The sequence below is a fragment of the Microtus oregoni genome, unplaced genomic scaffold (assembly GCF_018167655.1).
Source record: "Microtus oregoni isolate MIOR12 unplaced genomic scaffold, Mior012 000003F_ref0000135, whole genome shotgun sequence".
NCBI lineage: Eukaryota > Metazoa > Chordata > Mammalia > Rodentia > Cricetidae > Microtus > Microtus oregoni.
Genome location: NW_024543062.1, coordinates 62,540,630 through 62,553,959, shown reverse-complemented (window position 1 = coordinate 62,553,959; position 13,330 = coordinate 62,540,630). Strand labels below are relative to the sequence as shown.

Here is a 13,330-nt window from a genome sequence, read left to right as displayed (position 1 = left end):
CTGTTTCTCCGGATTTTGATCATGATGCTCAGCTGACCAGGCTCTCAAAGGCAAATGTAGCCATGGTCCAAGGAGTTCAGCTGCAGTTTGGTTCAGCAACAGGCTGAGCCATCATCCACATGATGCTGGTTTTGTAGGCATGCAGAATTCAATTAGAAGGGCACAGAGGCTTCTATGATCCTATAATGGCTTCCCTTCTTTTCAAAGGAAGGCTTGGAGGCTGGAAACAGTGAAAAGGTCAGGATCCCTGCAGGCAGCCCAGAGTGGGTGGTGCCCAGTGCTGGGAGAGTTGCGATGGATTCCCAGGGGATGCCGGAAACATGGCATGTTTACTATGGGAAGCTAGAGGAGCTGGCGGGAGATGTAGCTATGTGGAAAGAGCACCTGCCTCGCATGCATGAAGCCCTGACTAAGACCTCTGAAGGTGTCAATCAAAATAAAGTCTAGCCTCCCTTTAAAAACTGAAGGGAGGGGGGGCTGGAGAGATGGCTCAGTGGTTAAGAACATTGCCTGCTCTTCCAAAGGTCCTGAGTTCAATTCCCGGCAACCACATGGTGGCTCACAACCATCTGTAATGAGGTCTGGTGCCCTCTTCTGGCCTGCAGACATACACACAGACAGAATATTGTATACATAATAAATAAATAAATATTTAAAAAAAAAACTGAAGGGAGGTTGCTTTCACAGTACTCAACCTCACCTGGTTATTGGGAAGACTAAGGGAGTCATGGTGTATGGTACTTTTTAAAAAAGAAAATCCTGTAAAATATTTAGAGAAAAACAATGGAATCAAAGAGACAACCCTGTCTTGGCCGGGGTGCTTGCTTTCTTCATCATCTTAAGCAAACCACTTGACTTCTCAGCTTTTATCTCAGGCTTTATCATTTAGAAGGACCAAGCACCTCATAGATTAATATGGAAAACCCTTTAATAAAAACACACATCCTGATCCTAGCTAAAGCCTATGGGACTCTGACCACGAACACAAGTCTACAACTTATCTAAGTTGAGCTGTAACCCTCTGATCTTACCTATGCTCTCATTGGTAGGTGTCTTTTTAGGTTCCTACCCCAAGTTACATTTTCTGAACAATTGGGTGGGTTTTACAGACACAGAAAGAAGCTGCAGTCTGGCTTCTCCCCAGACCACACTCGCTGGGCTGTGAAACACTGGTGCAGTTTTCTACTGAGCCAGGTTTGTCCTCTGAGCAGCTGGCAGCCAAGGTCATTTTCTCTTTGCTTCTTCCTCTGGTGAGAAGAGGGGGGCTCCTCGAGAGCAGGTAGCCCCAAATGAGTGAGCACCAAAGAAGCAGATCCTCAGTGAATCTAAATTCTAATTATCTGAGAAGTACAACTCTACTGCCCTTATCTTTCATGGGTTCCGAGAAGTTTGATTAGCATGCTGCACGTCTTCGAGTTGTCTGAGGCAATGCTTCTTCAAGCAAATTCCACTGCTATGAGACTTAATATCTTCTAAGCAAGCTTATTGGTAAATTCTCTAAGACACTTGTTTGTGATTCTTAATTCTTTTCTCCAATAGTACCTGTTTCATAGCATTGTTGAGGTTAAAGGTCATCATGTGAAAGCACTTACCCGCTTCCTGTTATATGTAATCTTCCATCATAGCTGTGCTCATTCAGGATTATGGGTTTTTTTTTTCCCAAAGAGGATAGTATTTCTAAGAATATTTTGTTTTTGATTATGAAATTGTCTACATGAATATTTATTAGCTTGAGGATTAAAGATCTATAAAATTGAACTGCTAAATGCATCCTACTTAATTATACATCAAGTGTCATCCCGATGTTGAATATTTCCTCAGTGGCTTCCCTGGCTGAGAGAATGCAGAGCCTGGGGAAAGAAGGCAATCAATTAAAGAGAATTTGGTACAGCCCCAAGCAAAGATCATTTTTATTTTACTGCCAAGTTGAAGAACAAGGTTTTCCAAAGGGTTGTGTTGTTGTTGTTATTGGGTTTTTTTTGTTGTTTTGTTTTGTTTAGAATAACTCACCCCAAAATTTTCAGACGAAGCCCTGGACATAGCTTGGCCATGATTCATTTTCCACCAGCAGTATCAGTAGGCTAATATTGCTTTTCCCAGTCTAAATGGTTATAGACTGGTGCTGGAGAGATGGCTCGGTGGGTGAGAGCACGTACTTTTCTTTTGGAGGACCCCAGGTGGTTCCGAGCATCAGTATCAGACGGCTCACAGCTGCCTATAACTGCAGTTCCAGGGTGTCTGTCGCCTTTGGTCTCTGCGGGCATCTGCGTGGGACTGGTGTATATAAACTCACACAGGCACACATTCACACAAATTTAAACCACAATAAACATAGGTGGTTGTATCCTCTCTTTACCATGTTTCCTGACAGTTCAGTAGAATCCATCTGTGTTAGTTTGAGTGAGAAATGCCTCCCATAGGCTCATGGATTTCAACACTTGGATCACTGGTGGTGCTGTTTGTGGGCAGTTACGGGGTCTTTAGGAGTGGGGCTTTTACTGAAGGAATCCCATCACTGAGGGCAGGCTTTGAGGGTTTATAGCTCCCACCCCACTTCCTACTCGATCCCTCTCTGCTTCCTGTGTGGATGCAGATGTGCTCTGCAAGGTTCCTGATCTTTCTGCCTGCTGCCATGGCTTTCCAACTTGACAGACTCTATCCTTCTGGAACCACAAGCTAAAACAAACCATTTCTTCTTTAAATTGCTTTGGTGGTAGTGTTTAATCCCACCAACAGAAAAGGGAACAAAACACTGTCTTCATTTTATTCCTTTATCCACACAGAACCACTTTACAATAGGTTGTTTCAGGGTTTTTTTTTTAATGTATAATTTATTTTAAGTTTTCTTTTGTGTATTTTGGGTGTTTTGCTTGCATGTATATCTATGTGAGGTGTCAGAACCCCTGGAACTGGAGTTACAGACAGTTATGAGCTGCCATGTGGGTGCTGGGAATTGAACCCAGGCCCTCTGGAAGAGTAGTCAGTGCTCTTAACTGCAGAACCACCTCTCTAGCCCTCATGTTTTGGGTTTTTTGATTAGAATAAATAATGCCGGTATAAATAGTTTTATTGTGGCTCCTGTAGCTTGTTTTCTTCTTTTGCATTATTTCCCGGAGATAAATTCCCTGGTGAAAGGTTATAGGATCAGTGTGGCTTTAGCTATGTATTATCTACCCATCCTCTGAACAGACCATCCTGTGTTGTCGCATCTTGAAAGGGAGTACTATCTTCTCCCACCAGCCCCTCGTGAGAGCTGTAAGGCAGGCCAGGGTGGAGTCCCTGTGCTGCATGGGTATGCCTGGGGCTGTGCGATGCTCCCTGAAGATGACGTGTGGGACACGTGTGTACACATCTCCCATAGGACAGTATGATCCCAAATCTCAAGAGCGGATTCCTGGATTAAGTTTGTCTTTCGGAAGTCATAAGATCAACAGAAGTTACTCCTTTGGTTTTTTGTTTTGTTTTTTAAGAAACTGACATTTTCTTCTTGAATCAGATAGCATCTGTGCACTTATATATCAGAACGAAAGTGTGGCATCTGTTTGAAATAAAAGCTATACTGTGGCACACGGTTTGCCATTCCAAACTGGGCCCCGAGGGGTTGAGATAAATAATACCAAGTAAAGAAAGTCCTGGCAGGGCTAGATTTTCAGAATCTGTTAGGAAAGTATAAAAATGAGTGCAGGTTCTTTTCAATTGTGTGGAAAGTTATTTGGAGATTGTATATTAATATCATACATGGCAAAAAAGGTCCCTTTTACAGTTATGGAAAGGTTTAGATCTGAATCATACAGCACACAGTGGGACTCATATGACAAATATTATTATTGCCACACATGGCAACCATTATAGCCTAGGTGACAGTGCAGTAGGCGTTGTGGAAAGGTCTGGATACTGAAAGTTAGCAGAACTGGTTTGGCCTTCTCAGCTGAACAGGTAGCCTTGGACAAGATCTGATCCTGCCTCGGTTTCTATAAAATGAAAGTTACACTGCTTTCCTACAAACGTTGCAGACAGAATGACAGTGTGTGCCAGGCTTGCAGTAAGTGGTCGTTTAACTCATAAATGGGTCGATAAAAGACAAACCAATCTTCCCCTACCCCAGAGCTTCTCCAACTTCAGTGTGACTATCACCTGGGCTACTTCTCCAAAAGGCAGGTTTTCAGATTCCTTCTCCAGAATTTCCAATTCTGTAGAAAAAAAAAAAAGGATGAAGCCTGGGAATCTACATATAAAACCAATTCAAAAGTGTTCATGCGATTAGTTCATAGACCATACTTTGAGAAACACTGCCCTATAATCTCAGAGAATTAAAACATAGAAAAAAGATTTCTATCACCAATAGGCTACAAAACTTTGATAGCAGGCAAGAGACCCAGATAATAAGTGGTTTTATTTCCAAGGCGCTGCGGGTAGTTTTTACCAAATGGAACTAAGATTTCCTACGCAACGTCTTATCTTTTAGCCCTTGTGATGGATGACTGTGTCCTTGAGCCACCTTAGCAATCTGTCCCTTTTCTAGACTTCGGAACATCTCTCCCATTCAACACACTGACAGACACTGCATCTTTACTCTTGTGTTATTGCGCACTTGATTTGTGCCTCATTTCCCACAACTAGACTAAGTATCTTTTATTGTTTTATCCTCCACAAGCAACAAAAGAATCCTTTGCAGTGATAAGTATTTCAAATACATACCTTATTAAATACAGATATATGGGGACTGGGGAGATGATTCAGTGGTTACGCTGCTCTTCCAGAGGACCCAGGTTCAATTCCCAGCACCCCATGGTAGCTCACAAGTGTCCGTAACTCCAGTTCCAGGGGATCTGAGACCCTCACATAAATGCATATAAAATAAAATTAAATTAAAAATTCAGAATAGATATACATATTGAACTGCTAACCGTTGGTCATTGGCAGATCCTTTGCCATGAAAGTGGCTCAGATGCATTCATGACGGCTTGAGGTCTAGGCTTTGGAAAAGGGGAGTAAGTGTTGTGGCTCCACATGCTGCTTCCTCCCATAGAACAGAGCCTATTCTTACCACCCAGGGTTGTATAGAGAGGATTAAATAAGAAAATGTTAATAACATTTCTAGCAAAATGCCTAACATTTGTAAAGATACAGGCTCTTGCTGTTACATCTGAATGAACCACACAGAGTACATAGAGCTATTTCAACATCCTTTTTTTGATGCAAAGTCACTAACTTGTTATTTCTGAGCAAAACTGGTATTTGATCTTTCTATGTGCGTACGTGCGTACGTGCATGTGTGTGTGTGTGTGCACTCAAGCGTGCATGTATGGCACATATATGTGAAGGTCAGAAGGTTTGCAGAAGATGGTTCTCTCCCTCCACTATGTGAGTTCAGGGAATTGAACTCAGGTCATTAAACTTGGCAACAAGTGTCCTTACCTTCGGAGCCATCTTGCTCATTCAGCTTGCGTAGTTCAGGTTACTGACATAAGCCCCGAGACCAGCACAGGCGTTTCCCAGGCACTGTTTGCTGGAGTCTTCGCTTCGCTTTTTTTTGTTTGGTTTTTCGAGACCGGGTTTCTCTGTAGCTTTGGTGCCTGTGCCGGAACTAGCTCTTGTAGATCAGGCTGGCCTTGAACTCCCAGAGATCTGCCTGGCTCTGCCTCCTGAGTTCTGGGATTAAAGGCGTGTGCCGCCACCGCCCGGCTTCGCCTTGCTTTTTGAAACAGGGTCTCTCACTGAACCTGGAGCTCCCAGGTCAGGCAAGGCTGTCTGGCTAGCAAGCTGCAGGGATCCTCCTATCTACCTCCTCAGCCTGTGCTAGCATATCTGGCTTTCTAATGTGGGTGCCCTCATGCTTGTGTGACAAGCACATGAACCGTCTTTTTGGCCCCTTTTTCTTTTGTTTTTGGCATCTCAAATTTTAAGCTTTAGGAATCTAATTGTCCGGAATGTGTGTGGATTCTCCATAGAGATGAGAAAGCCATTTTTACTGCCCCAGCTTTCACAGAGCAGTTCAACTAAGGTTCATGCTTCGCAGTCATGTGATTATCATGACTTTTCTCCCATTACCTTGGAACATCCAGCTTTCAAAATAAAGAATATGAATCCCGGGGCTGGAGAGATTGCTCAGAGGTTAAGAGCATTGCCTGCTCTACCAAAGGTCCTGAGTTCAATTCCAAGCAACCACATGGTGGTTCACAACCATCTGTAATGGGGTCTAGTGCCCTCTTCTGGCCAGCAGGCATACACACCAGAATATTGTATACATAATAAATAAATATTTTTTTAAAAAAAAGAATATGAATCCCACCTGAGCAAGACCCACAGACCTTCAGCCTTGTGCTGTGGATTGGAAATATTCCAGCCCTGGGAGTGAGGCAGACACTGGAATCTCGGGGCAATCGTGCGAGCAATGGGATTGCCTAGTCCTTTGGAATAAGTCGGTTAACTACAAGAGGGTCCGTGCCATGGAGAAAATTATATAATATACATAAACTATAGTTTCTGTATACATATAGGAATTTCAGCTAAAAGCAAGAAACTGAGACAGTTCCCAGTGTCTAAGAATAAACTGGTTAGTGGCTAAAGCAATGAGAGATTTATTTGATAGGCTGTAGAGGAATTGTTCTAAATGGTTACAGAGACCTAGAGAATACCACCAAGTAATAATGTGGAATAATGTGAGAAATGCAATAACATGTAAAAGGCTCTGGGCACATTTTAAGAAAACCATAAAAAAAAAAACAGTAAAATTTAGCTTAAGCTCAGAGCTTTTAGCAATTGTGGAGTGATGTAGAACCTTCCCAGCACTCCCTGCCTCTTACAAAAGCCAATAAGAACCACAGGCTTAGGTGGTGGGATTGTGACATCATCAATCCTCCAGCCAATCTCTTTGATGATTATTTGCATAGTTTACTCCTCCTACTCCTAAAGAAGTTGATTCGTTTTCCTGACAGGACAGAGTGAAAGTGTTAATCTCCAACAGAAAAGGAAGAAGAAAACTACATTAACAAAGACATATTTGTAATGACATTGATATCAAAATATAGTGATCAAAGTGATAACTAGTCCTGAGAGTGTTTTTCCCTTCTAAGTGCTCCAGTCTGCTTGATATGCTGAATCTTAAAATAACTCCCCAGCAACTTGACAGCTCCTTATTCATTCCCATGTTTAAATGTTGTTTTAAAACGGATTCCAAGGAAGTGGAGGCCAAGTTCAAAGCATCCTTGGCTACAGTAGTGAGTTAGAGGCTAGCCTCAACTCATGAGACTCCACCAGACAAAAACAAAAACTCAAAGGTTTAAAACAAATTCCTAACTCCTAATAGAGCTTTAAAAGAATACTAGCAATTTTCTGGGATGCTCTAGAAGTCTCTTACTGTTAAGAAAAAGAGAAACCTATTTTTCAGACCTAACTGTTTTTTATAGAAAGAAGAAGTGTTCACCCACTCTAATCTTACCTGCCCATCTTCCCATTTTACCCTAGGTAGGAAAAAGCATCAGTTCACCAAACTGACCTGGGTGCTGACAAGGGCACAGGATTCTGGGACACTCCTCTTTATTTGTATATGTATTCACCAGGTTAGCAAAAGTACCAGCGAGGGCTGACTTTGTTTATTATTCTAATTGAGATTTCTATTCAAAGAGAATGTTTAGTAGTATGTTCTCATACAACCTAGGGGCGCGGATCCATCACTAGCTTCATTCAGGTGTACTGGCATCAGCCGTGTGTTCCACACAGGCATTTTGTAGGCCCTGTCCTCTTGGCTCTTCAAAACAGCAATGTGAGCACGCATATCACAACTGAGAAGAACGTGGGTTAAAAAGGTTTATTGATTTGGTTGCCCCAAACAGAACCAGAATGCTCACATAAAATTCCTAACATAAAGCTAGCATTCTTCTCACTACGTTATATTTACTTAAAATAGATGCATCAAAACAGAATGGAAAATTCTACTCCTATATGCCAAACATAGTCTCTTGCTTTGTGAGTCTGCAAATGTTTGTCATATCTTAAATATAAGCATATAGTTTGTGCTTGTATTTTCTAAAGCCACCGAGAACAGTTCGAGAACAGATCGATTCAATACTTTAAGCAGAATGCCTGTCACCAAAGTACTTTTGAGTTATATATATCCCAGCTAGCCTAGAAGAGGCCAGAGAAAGTGTTGGATCCCCTGGGACTGGAGTCTACACCGCTGTTAGCTGTTATTTGAGTGCAGAGAATGGAACCGGGGTACTCTGGAGGAGCATTCAGTGCTAAAACTGCTGAGTCATCTCGCCAGTCCCACTCTTGAAGGATTCCTGAAGAACCCCATCTGCTTTTCTTCAGCTCAGAGTCAGTCATGATCAAAGATCAGGGTGGGCCCACTGTGCGCTCCACACTCCTTGCCACCCCTTTCTCTGTCATGAGGTGTGTATTTAAAACAGAAAAGGTGTACGGGGCTTCTGCAGTTCTCCCAGCTCAGGCAGAGAGCAGTCTACTTCTCCCTTTCTACCTTGTACGAAGGGAATCTGCCCCCTCCCGCTGTCTAGTCTACCCACGATCTGCTCTGGCACGCCGCCATTCCGCACCATTGAAAATTCGAAAAGCTTATAGTTTTGCATTCCCAAACTGTGCCTGATACTGTGCAGTGGATCTGGGGGGTGTTTTTTTGCATTCCCAGCCCATTCTAAATTCCAATTTTCTAAAAATGGAGCAGCTTAGTTTAGAAAGTGGCTCCCTGACTGTAGTAAATTCTTAACAACTTGGTCTCTTTTAGGATACACATCAAAATAAGGGATTGGAATGGGGAAAAAAAAGACTTAACAGAGTCAGGAAACTCACACACTAGTGGGACTGAAGTGAGGCTAGAATGGCCTGGTGAGTGTGAACGAGATTGGTAAACTGTAAAATCCTCCAGAGAAAGCTGTGTGACTCACAGGATCAGCCTTTCCCAGCAGCCCAGGCCAGTGGCTCTCAGATGCTAGCATGCCACAGAACTACTCAAAGGGCTAGTGAAACATCCGTCTCTGGGTCCAGAATTTTAAATTTAATAGTGTCCGGGAATTTGTATTTCTGTCCAGTTCCTGAGTAACACTGATGCTGCGGGTCCCTGTTTTAAGCCTTAACAATTGCGGCCCGCTGAATAAAGGCAATCCATCACTGCCATAGCAGGCATACCGTTTGCAGGGAGAACAGCAATTATTAATACTACTAGTAGAATACTACTACTCCCCATTTCTTGGTAACCCCAACATCGGCTCTCATTTTCCAAATCACTCAGTGCCTGTATAGGGCAAAAAATAGCATTCCTCTTCTATTCTGCAGTATGTATCATTAATACCTATCAGCAACAACCCATCCTTGCTTAAACGTTGCGTTCAGGGAGCAGGGGACTCTCACATGTTATTGAGTACCTAGTTTCCAAACGTAAAGCCTAAGTTCTTATGAGATGTGTATTTAAAACAGAGAAAGGAGCAGTGTGGCAGAACACACCTTCTTCTTTGCTTTTGTGGCTATGAATGTAGGCATAAGTTTGTGACTCAGATCACGTATCCTAGAAGAGACCAGCCTGTCCCTAACTGAAGAGACGGGTATAACATAAGGTGCAAAGTTAGGGGAGTGATGATAAACACCTTACTGTGTCCCCAACAAAGCGAATAGGCGGAGTGATTGTAAAGGCCTAGCCTGGGAGAGGTCGCTCCAGAGCCGGCGCTCCGCAGAGCTCCAACGCAGCCTCATGTCGCCCTCCAGACCCTCCCGGGGGACGCGCGGTGCAACCAAGCCTACAGCGGTGGCCGCGCGCCGCCGCGCAGCCCTCCGGCCTTCCCATTGGCGGGCGGCGCCATCTGCGCTCGCCTCGCCCTGGCGCCGGCGGGCGGAGGCCCGGGCGGGGTAGGCCGCTCTCGCGGCGGGCTGTGGCCGCAGCCTTGCGCTGCTGCTGGCGAGGAGCGGAGCACGCGGCGGGAGGAGGCAGACCCATGCGGGGCGGCGGCGGGCGGCGGGGCCGGGGGCCCAGGGCGGCCCTACGGGACCCGCCCGGCCGGCTCCCGCGCGCCCTGCCTGGCCCAGCAGCCCGGCCTGTGGGCAGGGATGTGCCGTGTGGTCCAGCTTCCCGCCGCCCTGCGCGGCCCTGAGGCAGAAAGTTTGGGGGTCGGGAGCGACCCTCCTCCCCGCCAGTGACTGCCCAAGGACTCCTGCAGCCCGGCTTCGCCCGCCACCTGCCTCCGCTCCCCAGGTCGGAATGAACTATCCCAAGCCTCCCCCTCTTCGCCCTTCCCTCAGCCTCCTTTAAAAAGATATTTTCTTAAATTCAAGAACTCGTGATCTGCCTACTCCCCTCGTCCATAATTTAAACCCCAGGTCTTTTGAGTGCAAGAGGGGGTGCGGTCTCCCTCAAGACAGCACGCTAGAAGGACAGATTCCCCTTGCCGACCCACTTACACCATGAAGAGGTGCAAATCGGACGAGCTGCAGCAACAGCAGGGCGAGGAGGATGGGGCTGGGATGGAAGATGCCGTTTGCCTTCTACCAGGCGCGGACCTCCGGCCTGGGGAGGCCTCGGGTGCAAACTCCGCTGGCGGGCCAACTTCAGATGCTGGCGCTGCGGTGGCACCCAACCCGGGTCCCCGAAGCAAGCCTCCTGATTTAAAGGTGAGCTCAGACCGTCCCCCAGGCAAGCCCAGCCCGCCACGTAGCTTTCCCCACCCCACGCAGAAGTGTCTTAACAGAATAAAAGTGATGGAGAAGCTCGCAGAGGTCAGAGAGAATGAACGACATTCCCGCTAGGACCGGAGTGGCAAGTTAGGTACTGTTTGTGCCTGTCTATCAGTTCCATTTCAGGCCTCTGTGTTCTTCATTATTCAGCCAACGGTCTAATGACTCACTCATCCGAGATTGTTTGAAGAACGTGTGTGAAATGCTATTTGCAGACAAAGGGCTGGAGAGATCCAAGAAGCTAACTTAGAAAGTTCACAGTACTCTTCCTTCTGTAGGAAGGCTGGGGAAGAAGATTGCCGCACGGGATGCTAAATAGGTTACCGCTACCTTCCTATGCCAATTAGCCTTCTCCGGGTGGGATTTTTGAGCACCTCCCTGAACGAAGCTCAGTTTGTCTATCTATGAAAGGGGGCTGTAGATGTCTTGCCGTTAGGTGGAGCCAGAGGTTAAGCTAGTGCTTGGAGATCCTGGTCTGCCTGCTGAACCAACCCCCAGGGTGGAGAACTGACAGGTGGCAGGGCAGAGCTTGGGCTGGTTGGGGCCTCGGTTCAAGTTGCACACATGCTGAGCCGGCAGCCAGAACCAGAATTGGAAAAGGCCGTTCACATGGAGCTGTTTATTTTCCAGCCCGAGGTCTTCTAGACAATCGGCGAGCTGTATTGAATATATCTCTATGTCAATTACTGCAGCAGCCGGGATAAATAATGCGCCTTTGCTGGAGTTACCTCCAGGACTGCCAGCTCAGGCTCCTCGGGCCAGTTCACTACTGGGCTGAGAGAGATGTCAGCCCCAGGCAGGAACTTAGATGCCTTGGGGATTGATGCCTTGGGAATTTTCTCTGGAGAGGGTTCAGGGTCTGGGATAGGGGAGCAGAAAGGACTCCCGTTATGTTAAGACCTTATCGCTATGGCTGTGGGCACTGAGGAGCTCTCCAGAGAAAGCCAATGACATTCCTTCTTTGGCCTGAAGAGCTCAGAGTCAGGAAGCCAGGTGAGTGCATGTGTTCTTTTGTGGTGTGTGTGTGTGTGTGTGTGTGTGTGTGTGTTCATTTGTGTCCCTTGGGGGAAGGGAGTCCCTTACTCCTTGTGTGGTCTTGTAAAATTTTGTGGAAGTTTTGCAAATCTGACCTCTTGTTCAACCTTATGTCTAACCATGGGCTCTGTTGAACGCCTAGGCTCCCTTCACAAAGCTTGTGATTTTCATCAGACCCCAAGAAGTGTCACTCCCTCCCCCAAATGACATGTTTCTGTTTTAAGAGAGATGACAAGCACAGAGAAGTCCCTTTGATGCAGCAGAGAGGAACGGGGAGGGGGGATCTTTTGGCCTTGCTCTGCTGGCTGTGATATGGGGGCTACAGTATCCCTGTGTATGGGAAGCTGCCTGAAGGTTGGTGTTTGTACCCTCCTATATTACCTTTTTGGTGACGCTCATTTTGGTCCGGAGCAGACAGAGCAACAGCTCTGCACTTGACTGTAACATATTAACAGCTAGACTGTCTTGAAGGAGAATTGAGAATTAAAGACCCTCCCCTCCACACACGCCCCACCTCCACACAGCCCCGCAGTGTGGACCCAAACAAGGAGAATGTGGCAAGTGAAGCTCATGCAAGCGCAGGGAGGCCAGCAGAGCTCTCCTGCCTGTTTATCTCTGTCCTCTTCAGCACAACATGTTTACTGCGGGACAGACTTCTCCACAGATGTGGCGTGGGGGCCACCCCAGTTTGGCAATGTCACTTAACTTTTCAGAGGAAAGAGACAAGGGATATTGGAGTGTGGCCAAACTTGTTTTCCATTGCTGGGCAAGTTTTCCATGGCTGACAGTTCAGTGGAAAAATTTCATCATTGTCTCTAGAAGTGGGTAGAAGTTGACTTGTTCTAAATTTGATGATGGTACCGAAAGGGACATGTTTCCTTTTTAATTTGTGATACCATTTGTCTCATACTTGTGTTTAGTTGATGCTGTTCAGCGGCCCTGGCTTGCTTTTGCTTTCATTTTGAACTTGGAGATAGGAACTTTCAGTCCCTTAGTCCCACTTCTATTTTCTTATGACAGCTCTGGGGTTGTGACTGATAGAGTGTCGTGGAGGAAATCATCTTGAGCAAGGAGCAAAAGCATGGAAGGTTCTGTCTAAAGCACCTCCATGGTAGGAGAGGAAGCAGAAAATTCCCGTCTTTGCTAGAAGCATCTGAATGTTTGACTAGTGATGGCCAGCATTGTCAGGGGCCTCTACTGTCTCTAGTCCTTTAAGAAACATCATATTGTGTGTTGTGCATTTCTCGGTTATTTTGTGTACGGATGGGTGTGGGGGTGGACGTCCTGAGATCATCACTAGAGTCTTGAGCATGCTAGCCTGAAATCTGTGATTATGGAGTGGGTAGGACCCGTGGGGTGGGGGGGAAGGGAGAAAATAGCTACGTAGTAGCTGTTTTTAAACGGTAACTATAACAGAAAAGCAACCTGCAAATGGGCCTGGCCCCACAGGAGGCTTGTGTAAACACTTCTGAGGCTTGCCACAACTTCACATAAGCATGTATCCTCCAGGGGAGATCTCAGCAGACAGTGTGTAAGGGTAGCTTGACAGTTTAGCATGGATTCCTGTCTAGCCACCCAAGCTTATGTCTCCATTCATTTGTTCTCTTGATCCCAT

General features: G+C 45.9%; 1 protein-coding gene across 2 annotated transcripts in view; it reads left to right on the top strand.

The window, feature by feature from the left end:
- Positions 1-10,410: 10,410 nt before the first annotated feature.
- Tmcc2 (transmembrane and coiled-coil domain family 2) overlaps positions 10,411-13,330 on the top strand; it is a 38,841-nt gene continuing 35,921 nt past the window's right edge. The window contains exon 1 of one of the 2 annotated variants that reach the window (XM_041648689.1): positions 10,411-10,617. In XM_041648689.1, coding sequence (XP_041504623.1) covers positions 10,411-10,617 — 207 coding nt within the window. Of the gene's footprint in view, positions 10,618-11,205; positions 11,674-13,330 lie in introns of those variants that run through there. The other variant, XM_041648690.1, reaches the window with a different exon arrangement.